The sequence below is a fragment of the Zerene cesonia genome, chromosome 11 (assembly GCF_012273895.1).
Source record: "Zerene cesonia ecotype Mississippi chromosome 11, Zerene_cesonia_1.1, whole genome shotgun sequence".
Lineage (NCBI taxonomy): Eukaryota > Metazoa > Arthropoda > Insecta > Lepidoptera > Pieridae > Zerene > Zerene cesonia.
The window spans coordinates 4,434,384-4,451,950 of NC_052112.1; the positions used below are offsets into that span (position 1 = coordinate 4,434,384).

At 34.5% G+C, this 17,567-nt stretch overlaps 1 protein-coding gene across 8 annotated transcripts in view; it reads left to right on the forward strand.

Annotated features, from left to right (window-relative positions):
* The window catches only part of LOC119830520 (protein sickie), a 125,307-nt gene that overhangs the window by 78,813 nt on the left and 28,927 nt on the right, over positions 1-17,567 (forward strand). For 5 of the 8 annotated variants that reach the window (XM_038353569.1, XM_038353575.1, XM_038353573.1 and 2 more), the window contains 13 exons: positions 2,171-2,270; positions 2,440-4,197; positions 10,387-10,567; positions 10,903-11,034; positions 11,208-11,261; positions 11,582-11,750; positions 11,970-12,062; positions 12,685-12,829; positions 13,812-13,925; positions 14,180-14,371; positions 15,791-15,897; positions 16,258-16,386; positions 16,913-17,007. In XM_038353569.1, the coding sequence (XP_038209497.1) occupies positions 2,171-2,270; positions 2,440-4,197; positions 10,387-10,567; positions 10,903-11,034; positions 11,208-11,261; positions 11,582-11,750; positions 11,970-12,062; positions 12,685-12,829; positions 13,812-13,925; positions 14,180-14,371; positions 15,791-15,897; positions 16,258-16,386; positions 16,913-17,007 (3,269 nt within the window). The remainder of the gene's footprint in view (positions 1-2,170; positions 2,271-2,439; positions 4,198-10,386; positions 10,568-10,902; positions 11,035-11,207; positions 11,262-11,581; positions 11,751-11,969; positions 12,063-12,684; positions 12,830-13,811; positions 13,926-14,179; positions 14,372-15,790; positions 15,898-16,257; positions 16,387-16,912; positions 17,008-17,567) is intronic. The other 3 variants (XM_038353570.1, XM_038353571.1, XM_038353572.1) reach the window with 3 other exon arrangements.

The following is a 17,567-nucleotide window of genomic DNA, read 5'->3' on the forward strand; positions in this document are numbered from 1 at the left end:
TATTTTCACTTATTTTTTATTTTTTTGTTATGTAATATCTTGTGTTGTTTTTCACCATAACACTGCATTCATTAAATGCCTAAATATAATTGGTTTAATAATTTATTTTACCACAATAATTCCTTTATTCTATGTATTCATTATACGAGTAAAATAATGAATTTTATTGGGATTTCGTATTTAATTATGAACTTTACATCCTGGCACTTAAAACTTATCTTTTAAGAAAGTAAAAGACAAAGAAATCGTTCACTGACCTTACTAAGTGAATTCGTTATTCGCAGACCATTTGTAGACATCCATTATTGGAATGGATACGTGTAATTCAATTTAGCAATTAGTTAATGGTATCTCGTGAAAGAACCCACTGTTTCACTTCATGATAAAAAAGTTGCGAAGATTTTTTCAAGTTCGTATTCGTACTGTGAACTTTACTGAGTAGGAATTAATTTAACAACAAACTCGCTATAACATCCGTTGGTCATTGTTATAGACGCAATGAAAACACTAAGCCAGTTATTATGAATCTCGCGCATGGGAAGCGATAATCTAAGGATTTATTAGGTCCCACTGTTATCGTGTATCGTCTTGGTAGACAGATGCATCGTCAGTTGATGTGCACTGTCCAAAGCGAACACTCATTTCTCACTTATAATTAGCTATTCTGTTAAATTCTTAAGCCCTGTGAAGTTAGTGTTTGTTATAAGTTTCTCTTTGGTTGAGGTTTGTATCAATGCTGGAATAAACGATATTTCTGTTCGTAATAATAAGGTAATGTTAACTGTGGTTTATATTTAGATATACCTTATAGTAAAAGGCATGTATATATTTAAACTCTTATCAGTTTAACTATGCGTTAATAGTCAATATTGTTATGATAATATTTTTTATTTATTAAAGGGATCAAAATGCACATGTTAGATATTTTGTTTCATTTTAAATTATTTTGTATGGTATTTGAGATTATGGGATTCGTAAACAATTACATTATAAATATTACATTAGAATTTTAAACGATAACGCACTATTTAGTATCGTCAATGAAGAACAGTGCATTTTTGCATATTTAATTTTTAACGTCAAAGTATTTTTTATTTGAAATACTGTATATTGGCTATTTTGATGATTTAACGTTATGATATGATATTTTTAAAATGATGAGCCATAACCCATTGCGGTAAAATGATGGATGGGTGCAAATAAAGCGGATGGTCGTAGTATACATGGTAGGTACCGACTGTTGATTGAGAACGAGACCGTTGATTCGTTCTGATGACGCATTCGACTTCCTTTTGAAACTGCTGCCCTAAATTATTGGAATTCGTCTAGAGTATATCATTTCACAAATATTTGACCTTACATGCACTGACCCTGTGAAACATCTTTGTGCATATATGTTTATTTAAATATAAGGACCGAAAACGGTATGTCTGTCGTTTGCGTAAGCATTTCTTAAATTGGTATACAATATGGAATTTGTAAACAATAGAATTTTTGATAGATGTACACATAAACATTATAGACATAGATTTACAATATGGGTACATTCCAGCACATTATAGGACGCTTTACTATACCCCGAGTTGAACATATATCTTAAAATACAATTAATTACAACACATGTGAGACGATGATCCGAATTAGCGTAACTTTTGTAACATTTAAGGATTTATTTCATACTTAATTTAATATTTTTTTACTGAAATCAAATATCTTCTTACACTATTTTAAACTTTAAAAGACAAAACTACGTTTCAATGTAAAATGCCTCGTATTCATAATTATAAATTGGATAGTGTGGGCTTTAAAGCATGACGTCAGAATATTATTATTTTGTTTAACTATGTGCAATCAATAGAAGGGACCAAGTTTATAGAACTATACGCGATCAGCTGGCGTCCCCTAAATGAAAAAGTTTTTAAAGGGTCGCTAGGGGTCTCGGAGACCATATTAAATTTGGCTTCGATAACATACATACGATTATTGGTGGTAAACATTGTTTTATTCTAACATGACAATCAGTTCAAGTCGTTCACCGATACTAAAATGTTGTGTTATAAATTATTCCATATTCCCATATCCACATAAATATAGACTGTATAAATTTTGTGTGAAAATTAATTCCGTATTACATAAATGTCCATCACTGACTAAAGTTATTAAATCACAGGTGGGAAAAGTGGTTTGTCCGCAAGTTCAAGCCGTTCAACAAGCCCACTGGGACATGGCGCAGTCAGTTTCATACCTCGGGCACCAGCTTCATCATCTGGGTGAGGATAATTGTTTTAAATGTACTTGTAAATGCTACTTAATGCATTTATTTGACTTATATAATTATATATGACTTATATAATTATATTCATCTTTGAACAACTTTTTCTGTTTGCTATGTTACTAAATGCTTCCAAAGATACATTCTTACTTTAATACTCTTTACAGGTCAAGGCCGAACTCCTCTCTATTAACACCTGGCAGTAAGATCCCGTCATCGTTGTCCACTCAAACGCAACAACATTCCCCCAATGTATCGAATCATAATGGAACGCCAACCAAGCAGTCCATGTTAGATAAATTAAAATTATTTAATAAGGATAAAGTTAGTGCAGAAAAACAAAACAGTAAAAGCTCCGCCGTTTCGAAACGCACAAGCTCGTCCAGCGGCTTTTCTTCGGCAAAAAGTGAGAGATCCGATTCTAGTTTAAGTTTAAATGAATCATCACATATTCCAAATTCACATATTAAATCAAACTTAGTTGGTCCTAAAAATGTGAGGCATCAAAATGATACATTGAATAAAGATAAGAGCGGGAAAAGCGTGAAATCCAAACTAGTAGGATCGAAACCAGTTAAAGAGACATCAATGAATTTGAGCAAAGTAAACCCTAAGTCTAATAATAATGAGAAGTCTCGAAACAGTCCTAAGCTACCCGCTAGAGATAAAGAATCCAAGTTGGCTGCTCCAAAATCCGTTAGTAATACAAAATTAAATGTAATTGAAGACAACTCTAGAATATCAAAGCCAAAATTAGAATCAAAAATGGTTAAATTGTCGGGCAGTCAAGCGAAATTGAGTGATCCGCGAGCAGATAATACGACTGAAGGAAAACATACTGATAACTCCTCGAAAGTTTCAAATAATCCTGCCCAATCACCTTCTCCAACGGGAGGACAAAATGTTCCATTACAAAATCATACTGGCATCCCAAAGCCTACAGCCGCTGTAAAAGGAACATCGAAGGTCTCTAAAGACGACAGGCACGTTATACAAAAGAATACAACTACACAGTTGAGTCCAATCCAAAGTAACTCAAGTTTGAACTCCACAAATAATGTTGGCACTTTACCATTTACTAGAGAACAGTCTAATTTAAATAAAGAAACATCTCAAAAGCAAACACTAGCTGTTTCACCAATGCCGATGGTAAATTCTGCAAGTCAAAATCCATCTTCTCAGATGTCTGAAAGTTCACATTCCAATTCTACACATAGTACAACAGGCCAACAGTCCAATTCAAGTGACGGAAGCGTAATATACAGACCATCCAGTGAGTCTGGATCAGAAATATCAAAAAGTAATGTATCATCTAATAGGAAAATGGACATGAATGCGACATATATAAGTAATGTCATCAATGAAGCTGAAATATCTGAAAAAGAAGCAGCTCAAAAAAGAATTCTAACTAGCCCAAGTGTAAAACAAATGTTTGACCAAAACAAAACACTCACAGAGGCTGATAGAAATGATAGTCGTTCTAGTACTCCATCTCACTGTAGAGATAATTCATTAGGTGAAGATGAAAACCCATTAATGAACGTAATGCCAATGAGACCTTTGTTACGAGGATACAATAGCCATTTAACATTACCAATGAGAACTTCGGGTTTAGCACAAAAAAACGTAACTGGTTATCCTCATCATGCTAATACTGTAAAAGCTAATTTTGGCAGAGAAAACGTAGGGTTACGCGAACGCCTTAACTTCAGCCCTGGATTTTCTAATCCCGATTACTGTGATTTAGAAATAGCGTCTGGATATATGTCTGATGGGGACTGTTTGCGAAGAATTAATGTAAATGAAATGGATTGTGGTCGGAGCAATGATATAATGGACGGCTACATGTCAGAAGGCGGCGCGTCCCTATACGGTCGTCGCATGAACTACCAGCAGCCCTCGCAACTTCAACAGTTAGATGAAAGGTTAGTGATATTTGTTGTGATAACGTTGGGTATTAAGTGAAAAATAATTTTTCATGGAGTATTCAATCATTGAACATTATATGTATCTGTATCTCGAGGTAGGTTTGGAGATAAAATACATATAAATATATACTATGTATCGTACATACATTGACACAACATAATGCTCCACAAGTGGTTGTCACAAGTATTATGTTTCCAATCTTCGCGATTATTCGCCACATTCTTTATTTCCCCTTCAATATTAATAATTATCAATGACCAAAATTTGCTATGATATCAAATATTGTATAATTATATTATAGTCGTTTAATATTACCTACATTATATTAAAGCGAAATTAAAACAAATACATAAAACTAGATTAAGCTCGAAAATAATTAGGGCTGTGTATTATTGAATAGGAAGAGATATTATACAAACAAAGCATTTATAATTTGAACACCCGTACGATCTGCCATCTCCCAGCGAAGACTCACATAGCGCACTCACACTGTCGCATCGCACGGGGAGGGCGGGGTGGTCAAAATCGATACTCCTACGTCTCACGCCGTCCCTTCCCCGCGCATAACTATATACCACACCTCGACCCTAACCACCCACAATACCAATATTCAGCTACCATAGTACTTATGAAACAAAAACGCTAAATAGATCATCCGATTCTAGTGATTTGATACATATTTCTTCACTATCAGAAAATCTAGCTTTACAAAGGCTTAATTTTTAATTGAACTTAGAGAAACGAAAAATAAAATAATTATCAATAGCATTTTTACTTTGAACATTGTTTTAATAAATCACAGCAAATTTATTACGTAAATAGCTTAAGAGGCTTTGAGCTTAATACATTGTATGGTACGCTGCCGGTTCCGATGGTGCCGGCAACGGCAGGCAGGGCGGGCGGCATTCGGCGCCGCGCTCTACGGGCGTGCGGGCGCGCCGACCCTCTGCCCGCTGCTAAATACACACGTGAAAAACTTTCTCGATTTCTGATAATGTAAATCTGGAACTGTAATCGATCGTGCCTCCGTCAGACGCACGCTCGCTCGAGCACGCCGGTCTCAGCTGCCGGCGCCGATCTTGGACCCCGTTTAACAAAGACTCAATGTGAAACGATCGCGCCCGTCGCGAATCCTGTGAACTGCGATAAAACGTCGACTTACTCGCTCGTGTTAGTTATTAAGTGTTTCCTAGTCATTAGTGGTGGACCATATGCGTTGTGCCTTCTGTCGCATGTTATAATAGGCGGGAATATCGGACGTAGTTCATTTGCTAGATCGTGTAATAATACTGTTCGATAATAATTTTGTGAACGTTCTTATCAGTGTTGCCTTGCTATGTGTCTTTGCTTTTAGCGGTAGAATATAATATACGGTGCTTTGTAGATATTTTGTACTGGTGTTACTCATATACAACATAGATTTTCGAAAGTGCTTAAACACAATGTGGGTAAGGATTTTCTTTACATTTTCTTTAAATTTAAATAATACACTTAATTTAATGTTATTTTTTTAATTAATATATACATATATAATATTTGAACTGAAATTTATGTGCCTCATATTTTTGCTACACTCGGAGCAATGACCTTGTTAACATGTGGATAATTATTATACAGTAAATATGCGTATGCCATCTGGTCACCAGGCTCAGTAGAGAAAAAACGAATTATTCAGCCGAATAAAACTAATATAAACCAATATTTACTATTTATTTGCAAAAAAAGTCATCATAAATAACACAGATTTATAATCGATGTCTTAATAATTCTTTAACATGATAATGTATCTGATCATAAAATGAGTTAAATGTGTCTGTTTTTGATAAATTAATTGCACAGTTCCGAAACAGTATGTTCAGCTTGTAATGTTTGGACCTCCGGTAATAATACTACGTTGTGTTTGCAATTGAGGGGAAATTAAAATTCACCATAGTAATGGTTGCGGTCCCCTATATACTTGTAGGGTTTCATTGATATATAGAGCATGGAACATGTGTATTAAATACATATTTTACTGTTTGAAAATCGTGAGTGCTAATCAATCATGATAAAAGTCATATATAAACGGGTATCAATAAATTTGAAGTGGAATTTTGATAAATCATGCAAATAAATTAATATCAGTACTTGAGCCACATTTGGTATGCCTGCATGAAAGTCAAACATTATTTATAAGCATCAGAACAAAAGTATAAACATTGTAATTTTAGCACTGTACTTTAGACGCAGTTTATAACGACTGACAATCGACTACAACTTGACTTGTAATCGATACCAGTTTACTTAAGCCTTATTCCTTACAATCGACGGAAGCGTTACCGTCTTAAACCTGAGTTAATGAGTAAAGACGTAAATACCTTTCACTGTTTTATAGTTGGCAATTGAGCTAGAATCTAAGGGAGACGAAGTAGTTTTCGAAGAGCCTTATCTTAAGAGTTATTATTTTGTGGATTCACTACTAAAATAATAAATGCGAAAGTTACTCTGTCTGTTTGCCTGTCTTTCGCTTTTTCATGACCAAACCATTGACCCGGTTGGGTTTAGATGAAATTTATTACAGAGGTAGTTCGAGATCCGACAAAGGCTTTTTATCGCGCAAATTCTATGAAACTACTAAAAATACAGTATTGTGAACTATGCGGGGAAAACCCCGTGACTGTCTTTTCCTTTGACTACGCGGGCGAAAGGTTCAAGCGAAAAACTAGCAATATTATTAACATACAATTCGGAAAATCTAAGAATGAATGAAATTTTTTTACTGATATAACTGCGTGAACTAATATTTTCACCAATACAAAGAATTCGACAAATATGATGTTGCTACGTACTATCATGGACCAATAGTTGTACTATTGTATTACTTACATATATTTCAACTTAGACTGTTATCGACTGACTTACATACTCAGAACTTCTTCCATATCTTCCTGAGTAGATAGATATTGTTTGACTTTTGTCGAATCAACTCGATGTTATGTGAAATAAATCAGTATTCATACATCGTAGAGCCATGCCACAGTTAATGGAAATAATCGAGAGGAAAAGTATTCTCAATTTGCGATAAGCAATTTTTATCAAACTATACACAATGCAGTTGGATGATAGTATAAATCAATAAGTTTACAAATATCTAACGATGAAAGTCGTTGAATGATTGCTAGTATAAAACATGCACACACATATATATTTGAATAAGATTTGGCATTTAATATAATTATTCAGTGGTCTCTCGACATGGATGTCGAGTAGTCTAGAGTCTAGACGGATCGAAATACGAAAGTTTTCTAAGGATTAATTAGGTATTTTTTCATAAGTTGTTCTATGACAATTTGCAGTATAATATTTATAACAGCTCCATGTTCAAAAGTTCAATTACGATTTAAGAGTCCTTATTTTTCTACTCTATTAGTCGTAGTTTGTATCACATATAGATAAAAATAAATATAAGGTAGGTAGGTGCGGGTGCCTGAACCCTTCATCATCATCATCATCATCAGCCCATATATGTTCCCACTGCTGGGACACAGGCCTCCTATGAGGGTTGCAAAAGCAGTGATGGCTCAGTGGTGAGAACCTCGGACTTCAAAATCCATAAGTCGGGGTTCGAGACCGGGCGAGCGTGCAGGAAATAAATTGATTTTTCAATTTATCTGCGCATGTGGATAACATCACCACTGTTTAAACGGTGAAGGAAAACATCGTGAGGAAACCGGCATGTCCAAGAATTAAAAGTTCGACGACATGTGACATCTGCCAACCCGCACTTGGCCAGCGTGGTGGATTATGGCCTGAACCCTCATAGGAGGCCTGTGTCCTGAACCCTTATGTCATTATTTTCTAATTGTTTGTAAATTTAAGTTAGTTTTCGTAAACATATATTAGATAATATATATTTGATAATGAAAGGTTTATAAGGTATTTTTAAATGTTCCTTAGTGAAATGAACTCGCTCAGGAATTTACGATTTAATGCATAAATAAACAAAGTTAATGGATAATGAGGAAGGCTCTATTCAGATGCATTCAAAGGATCCGTCATCATTAGCGTAGGGCTCGAGGCGTTGGGTTTCATTAAAACACCAATGTTTCAAATGACAAAATACCCCAGAAGAATGGAGCAGGGTGTGCAAATTGACGCACCTTGTGTACTTTCTTCGCATCCAGTTTTCATACCTATCACATTCATTTTTCATCATATTTATCTAAATATAAATTGGTATTTATATAAATTTCTTTACTCACTGATGATATTCTATTTTTACCTGCTAATTTTGGTTCTTCCACCAAACCATACACAATCATAATTCAACATTATCATGGGCAAAACAATGATGTGATAATATTCTCTCGTGCATTACCTTAACATTTCTCTTCCTTATGAATATGACTTGGACGTTCTTTTATGGCGAACAACTAGATACACACACGTGACATAGTTTTCTTTCATTTCGATATAATACGAGCGTTTTTGCCTCACGAGATGTAGCGAGTAATGTACTCGTACACAGGTCACATAGGGAGAAAATGAAAATACTTTGTATGTAAGATGCAACTAGATGTAAATTATAAGCCATATTATTTCTACCTTAATAATATAAAAAGTAGACATAACTATGTTGATATTTTTCACTGTTTCATATTATTTATCTTCAGGTTTAATTGACTGTCTGTCGATTGCATTATTATTTTACTCCTACAGTAATATTATATAGAGAAAGAATTCGTATTTTTGTATGTTTGTTTGTGATGGATAACCCAAAAAATACTGGACCAATTCTAAAAATTCTTTCACCATTAGAAAGCTGCAACTTCATTGAATGACATAAGCTATATATGTACTACGGGCGAAGCCGGGGTGAACAGCTAGGAGCTAATAAAGAGTTATTTTCTAACAATCTTTACTTTGCATTATTATTTACATTTTTTTTAATCTTTAAAGACAATTTCATATTATGGTAACCCATAAATGAGGTCCTTTATAATTATTGATTTATAACGTAATATTTTATCGGCAAAGTACAATGACCTCTTTTCAGTGTTTATAGATATAAAGGCTTCTTTGATCTTCAATGAACATCATAACAAATGATTAATGAGTATACTGAATAACTCTTCCTATATTTACATTTTCTTTAAGGGTCTACTACAAAAAGCTTATTATGTGTGTCAAAGTATAGTAAAAAAACAGTTTTTTATTAAAAAAGAAATATTCCATTCGGTGAATTGTTTGTGTCGCATAACGACAAAAATAAAACAATCACTCTATCATCAGATACTTAAAGTAGGTCACAACATGTTGCGCTTCCAGAGTCTACCCCTCATATAAATAGTCTTTGTTCCATCGCCCCAAGCTCTAAAGCCTGAACGGTCCTCTTTTATGTCGGCAACATAACATGCTCTTATACGACATCGTACGTACTTTGATAATAGTCAATAAAGTGCACGCAATTTCTGCCAGTGTTGTTAACTTATGAGTTGTTTCTCTATGGGTACATTTTTTTAGTTATATTACACTATATTTTGGGCCTATACATGTGTAGGGGGCCCTCATGAACTGACTCACAAAGGTACTAAACATAAGAAGCCCATAGGTTAGAAAAAATCCATGGAAACAACAACACGACTTTCTGTACGTAATTTTCGCTTTAGACTTGCTTTTACCAAATACATGCATTAGTCATCAACACAGCCCTTGTTTCCTAAAATCGCTATTTAGGGTGCACACAGTCAAGATTACAGATAAGAAGTGTCAATGTTTAAATTAGAAAAAGCTTGTCATCACAAAACACAATTAGGTAACTTGTGATTTATTACTGGATGGTTTATATGTACGTTATTTCCAAAGAATCTTTACTGAACTGTACACGACTAAATTGGCACTCTCTGATATCCCGAGCAGTGATCGAGCATCACACAATATGAATAAAAGTGAACGCAGTTGTTTGTGTGCACTCTGACTCATCTACTGGGGTTCGCCTCCCCCGTTGTTCTTTTGTTAATCGTTTGTAGCTATACTTCTAACTATGAAGTGCACAAAATATTGAAAAATAATACTTGCTATGAATGATTTTTATATCACGTTGGGCCTAGGAAGTTTACTCAAAAAAAAAAAACATTACACTGTTATTAATTTAAATGATTTAATATACTATTTCAAACCAGGAATAACAAAATTGATGTTTTTAGACGCGGTGGAGCTCGTAATAGAAATATGGAAGGAGGAAGCGGAGTAGTATATCGTGTGGTGGGAAGAACTCGAAGTAAAGCCGATTGTGGACAGCAGACTGAAAGGCAGCCGCCAGCACCTCGCCAGGATACAACGTGGAAGAAGTATACCGATTCACCAGGAGTTGGAGCACCACCTTTGGTAATTTATATTAATTTGCATAATCGATAAAGTGCACTGGCAAGATATTCATTATTCATCGCAATTTCAATATAGAAATTTGCACAATATAATTGAGTGTAAACGGTACAACTCCTCATTTAGGTAAATTTGTTTTTTTTTTGACAAACTATATACAAAAATCGCTGTGCAAACCCTTTCGCAAACCACAGATACTTGGCCGCATAAGTCACCACAATTAAGGTGGTGATCACTTACTTTCAGTTCTTTTGTTAGCTTTATTATAAAGAAAAACTCATGTCGTACAGTATTCTAGTTAGGAATAATAATAATTAGTCTCTATAACTTATTTCCAGAACCAGCCGCCAGCGCCGCCGAGTCCCTCGCACAGCCGCAAGAGCGAGAGGCGCGCGGGCCACCACTCGCCGCAGCACAAGCGCGAGAAGCTGACGGCCGCCCAACAACTTGGCATCGCGCCACACCCTCAGGTGACCTACCTTATTGTACCGATTTTCAAGTACTCCACAGTCCGGTGTGCCAAAAAAGGTTCTGTTCGCAGCTAGTTCTTGTCCCGCAATAACAGCTCTTGGCATACTGCCATTCAAACAGTGTAGTGCCTGGTTATAATTATTTCGAGTAAATCAAGTTGCTTTGTTTTCAGTACCCCTCTGCCAATGCGCCTAATCAACATGGACCAAGGGGCGGCGGTGCACAGGTGAACTTATTCAATATCTCATTACAGCTTATTTCGCGTAATGTATAATTAATTTATTATCCTTTAAAGATACATCTATTGAATCCTAACCTATCCTATCCTAATTCAATATAAACGTTTCGTTTTAGTTAGTTAATTAGGTTTTTGGTCTATATTTCAATTACATTATGTTTTACGCTTCTCGTTACTTATAAATATTATTAATATTATTTTAAAGTTTCCCAACCATTGTCAGGTGCCTCGTCTAATTTGTACTGCGAATTGAAAAAATGCTTCTGACTTGAACTATATAACAACATGTTTCTTCGCCCATATTCCAGCTCCAGTCACCAAGCGGGGGATCCCGCCCGTCCAGCGTGTCGAGCGGCAACGGCAGCAACTCGTCGGGTAAAGCGAAGGCGCCACAAAACTTCGGCTACGTCAAGAGACAGAACGGCGCGCAGCAGCCGCCGCCTCTGCCGGCAAATGGACCACCACAGCATCCACATGGTATGCTATTTTGGAATACTTTTCATTTGTAGTACTAACAATTTGTATATACTGTATTCATAACAAATATGGGTGGGTGGTGGTAAGAATTCATGTTTGTTTATTTATGTACGTTTAATAACATTTAAAAAATAATACAATTGATTTTAAATGCACCACAAATAATTTATTTTTCAATGCTATGCTGTCATTTAAGTTATGTCTAATTGTCTGTTACAGGTGGAAGAACTGCACAAGTTTCGGCTGTGCCACGGACAAAAGTTAAGGTCTCTGGAGGAACACAGACTTGTACACAAGATTTGCAAATTCATAGTAAGTTTACGTAACAACCAAAAAACAAATAAAAATATTATAGATTTGTACTTGCTACTCCATAATTATTTTTACTTACGTGAACATTTCGTATTCGAGAAATTATTTCGTTAGAGAATCTTATTTCTATTGACTTAAATTTAATGTCAATTAAAAAGAACGGTATATATATGTAGTAGGTATTTCTATTTCGAATATCCAATTTTGTGCAGTACATTTTTATTTCTTGACGTGAAAATAAAAATGGGGCCATAATATAGTATTAAGAATTATTTACATTGTTGATAACTTTGCTGGCAAAATAATTTAGGATTAGTAAAAGATGAAACGATTATTACTTTACTATGTTATGTTCCTTATTGCCACCGTTTAAAAATTGCGGAAGGAAACGACTTTTAGAGCTTTTGATTACTTATTTGTATTTTTAACTAATCATTAGTAATATTCTATTTTTATAATTTATTTTATAAGAAGAAAACATTTTTATTCTTTCACGTATGTTTGTAACTATACTTTCCCAAAAAACTTCTAGATATAGAACCGTTTAGTGGACAGGTCACTTAACTCATAATTTTCAACTTTTTTCAAAAATTATTATGTTACTTCATGATAATTTTCACAGAGAACGGCATAGGTCCGAAGTCGTACTCGCTGCAAGGCAGCACGGCGGCGCAGCTGTCGGCGTCGGTGCGCGAGCGGCTGCTCGGCTCGCAGTCGCTGCCCAAGCCCGGGACACACGAGTTCGCGGCCTTGTTCCACCATCATAGGTACTTACGCCTCTATACTTTTAGGCTATCGACGATGTACCATTCGTAGACTCGGGGACAGTGTCGGCAAGAGCAGAGACGGGAACACAATACCTTTATTGTTTAACTATTTAGTTTAATCCTAGTTGATTAATAATTCACTTCAACGTTTATTGTGTGTTTTATTTGTTTATTTGTTGATTTATTTGATGCTGTTGTCTCAAATGTCAGATTTATTAGTTTTATTTTAACTATATCAGGCTTGGCTGTCAAAACAATCCAGTATGAATATTTTTGTTCATTTTTGCAAAGACTTGATTTAATACACTGTCACATACTTTACATATATTTTTTATTATAAACAAACATATTAAAACATATTATAATTAAGTTTTAATACTCATAATAAACTTTTCTAAAAATTCTTGATTTTGTTACGTTAATTAAAGTATTAAAGTATATGATTATTACCACACAGTATGAAACAATTGTGTTGACATTTTCAATTAATCTGTGATCTCTACATTAGTCATTAATTACGTTGGTTTCGCCGCTAGTGAGAAATGATATAATACTATTGTTTTGAACTTGACCAATGAGATATGTGAACAAAATTCTTTAGTAAATGATGTGCTCAGTGTTGTGTTTGGTGCTGTATTTATTTTTGCCTTGACTTGTACGTTATCAAGTTTTGAAATATATATGAACAAAGTCATGTGGCGCTTTACTGCAAGGTATTTAACGCTTTTCTTTGGGTTGGTTTATTTAATGATGAAAATATGTAACCAAAAGCTAACAAAGATACTTATTGTTGAATGAAAGCATCTTGCATTCGTAAATATCAATTTTAACGGTTATGTGGATTGATGGAGATATTAACACTTCTTATCAATTCTTTTTATTTACATAATATTTCGAGATAACCAAAGCATGGGAAACTGAAATCAATCTTGATTTGAATTTTGTCGTGTGTACACCTCTTGAGCATTGTTGTTAATTTTAGAATAACACCTCGAGGTGGAATGAAGATCAGCGATGGAAGTCTATCTGATACTCAAACTTACTCTGAAGTGAAATCAGATTATGGAATTCCTTATGCGCCATGGCTGAGACACAGGTAAGCGAATGCTGTAAACGTGATTGGCTTGTGCTAATGACCTAACTGTTACCAATCCATTGTAAAATGTACAAATATACTAGCATCTCCAATCATGCCTCACCATGATCGCTGTGTGCATTCGTCCTCCAGCTGATGCCACTGGACGGGAATGTGCCCCACTACCTCACGCTTGCGCTCCCCTTTCCGAGGCCGGTCCCGAAGGACGCTGTACGTGGCCCGCATGAACCCTTATTTCTTTTCCACATTTCCAGCAACACATATTCGGCAAGCGGGCGACTTTCGGAAGGCGAGTCCATGGAGTCTCTGACGTCACTGCACTCGGCGCAGACCCACAACCACACATCATCACCTAACTCACACCACCGCAGCTCACTCACACACAATAAGCTCATCATGCATCGAGACGCTCAGACGTCCCGCCTTAACAGAAGCAACAGCATTAGGTAGGTTCTTGAAGAAATTTATACGTTTTCTCTTTTCAGGTCTGTGTAGTTTATACCTGTCACAAGTTAAATTCCAATCTATACTTCCTTTCGCTTTGGCTCGTGTCCCCATTTTTCATTCATTAAATCATTATATTGTGTATGTCCCACTTTTGATGTCATGTTTTTATAATGTGATCTTATAGCATAGTATAGTTTTTATAATATTTATTTGGTTAACTTTTAGCTACCTCAGAGATAGGACATTCCCAAGGTATGCCACGAAGGTTTGAAGTATAATTATGTTTTGCTCGAGGTGGCACGCTTTCACGACTACCATAATTATGCATGGAAGCGTATGGCACGGCTTGTAATTATTTAAACATATCGCTAATTTAATATTTTTTGCAATTATTATTATTGCATATTTAGTATTACATCATTTTCGAAATCACAGTTGTTAAGTGTTCATTAATTGATGTAAACAAATTAAGTTTATAAGCTATTAATATACTTTTAGCGGTTATTAGTTTTTATATATATTGCGGATATAAGATCATCGACCGTGTGATTTTTTTACGATTTCACTTTCAACGACCTTCGCTAACGTATTAGGTTTTATTTGTACATGCAATCCATCTAATATATGTAAATGCAATAATTCATATATATAAATATACCATTTATTAAAATAAAATGTTACGTTGCGTTAGTTTAATTTAGGCATTTAGATTTGTACGATAGAAAACGTGTTTATATCGGTTGACAACGCAAAGCTTACAAAATTGTTATTATTTTTAGATAACTCGTATATATATTTGGGTCAAATTATAATCATTAAGAAATTAGCTTTTGAAGAATCATGGATTCTTAAATCTGCTACTTTTATCTGTGTATATAAGATTATTTAATTTGAAATTTATGTTAAATTTAAGCGAGCTTTAATATGTTATTCTTAAGTTGCAAGTGAGCATAAGATCCATCAATTTGTTGCATAATATTTGGCAAAAGATGCAATTTTGTTAAAGAGTCATCGATGTGTTACTTTGTATCAGTTAAGTATATTTCAAATAAAACATTTGGTATATAACAATGTATGTATAACTATTGAAATTCTAGCTAGGCTTCGCCCGTTGTAATCAGGATAAAAATGCCTGTGTCATTGTGTCTTTAATAGTGTAGTTTTTTGTTAGTGATAGAATATTAACGATTAGATCAGTACTTCCGAAAATTACCTCTTACAAATATACAAAGAAGAAAACCTCTTTATAAGATTAGTATACATATTTTTTATGTCGATGATTAGTTTGGTGAGTTATTAAAATACGTTATTTATCAAAAAGTTTGAACAATAGCTGGCAACAATGTAACACATTTCGACTCGATAGCTAAACTAGAAATGCTTTTAGAGACAGACCACATACAGAAATCTCTTTTCAGGTCGACCAAGTCAGAAAAATTATACCCTTCAATGCTACAACGGTCTTCTGAGAGTGATTATGAGCCATATTACTGTTTGCCCGTTCAATATGGACCAGGAGGACAAGGTTTGTCAATATTTATGTCTTTGTAAAAAACAAAAACACAAAAATGAAGCACTCTTCTAAACCACATTCTCAAAAATTACCTGTAGTTTGTTTATTTATCTTCATATACTTATAGATAAGTTTATATTCCTTCGCTGTCTACTTAAATATATATGTGGGTTATCCGTCTAAAAATCATAAAAAAAAAACTAGCTGATAACAGCAAAATCTAAATAGTAACATGTATTAATGAAGAGAGTGTAGGTGTAATGTAATGGATTGTGATGTCAAGTTTAATTTAAATCAGTTTATTGTCAAATATTTTTATCGTTTTTCTTCGAGCATGAAACGATACATTATTTGATTACATTGTTTATGTAGGTCTAAACTACGGGGTATCAGAACCGCCATCCCCCTCCCCCCGCTCGGCGCTAAGCCCCACGCACCAGCCCGCCGCTGTCATACACACGCCCAGACACTCACACCACTATCCTAAGAAAAATGATGAAGGTGAGTTTCGTTTCTGCTATGTGATGTATTTTTTTATACAATACATAATATATGTGTCCTGCATTCACCCAATATGCCATCCATTTAATAGCTTCAATTTGAATTACATACTGTTGAATGAAATGTATTCTATTTAAAATTTCTCACCTGCACCTGCATATTTTTACTAAATTTGTTCATTTAAATTTGTCTATATATTAGCAAAGAATACAGACGACATTTTTGTAAAGCTTGCTTTAAATTACAGGAAATTACACCATTATAATTAAAAGTGTGATAATAAATTAAAGAATTATTTATACAAAAATTTATTTTAATTTATAATACTTAAATACATAAAAATATAATAGTATATTTTGTATGTTATGAGAACCAAGAGACTAACTCCCAACATGAATATATTACACGTACAAAACGTATAAAATACATATTTCAGCATTTAACACGCTCCCTTACGGAATTAAGCATGTTTTTATCATTTCATAAGCAAAATCAGGATAAATAAACAATCGAGAAATAATTTCAGTGCACGGCTCGACCGCGTCCCTGGTGTCGACTGCGTCGTCGCTTGCGGCCGGCGCCGGCGCCGACGAGAGACACGCGCATGAGGTAAATACGCCTGTACGTAACCAACTTCACGTAGGTCCATTTCCTTCATTTGTAGTAATAAGTGAACTGGATTTTTTTTTTATTGATACTTAAATGAGGCTTTTTTAATATTAAAGGTCGTCTCGGAGCCTTTCTATACGAGACATCCCTTAATATTAAAAAACAACCTTTTGTTAGATTTTTAGTGTGTATTAGTTAACCTTTTGTATCACCGTGCATGTAATAAATAATTAATTTAAGATTCATACATTTCGTTAACTAATAAAATAAAGATATATTAAATAATTGTTAATCATAATTGTCGATGACAGGTAACTATTCATTCAAAATTTGTAAATTTACCTAATAACTACACACGCTAATATATAATTAACTAGCTTTTGCCGCGGTTTCGCACGCATTAAATTCGGAGATAGTTTAATAGAAGCGTATGAGAGACTTCACACAACTTTTCTTAAGATAGTATATTCATATCACTTCAGGTTCAGATGGGCTGTTAGGGTTCTACATCAGAGATTCTAGATGTTAGATTTTCGCAGGTCGCAAATACTTAGTACCTTCCTACTTAACAC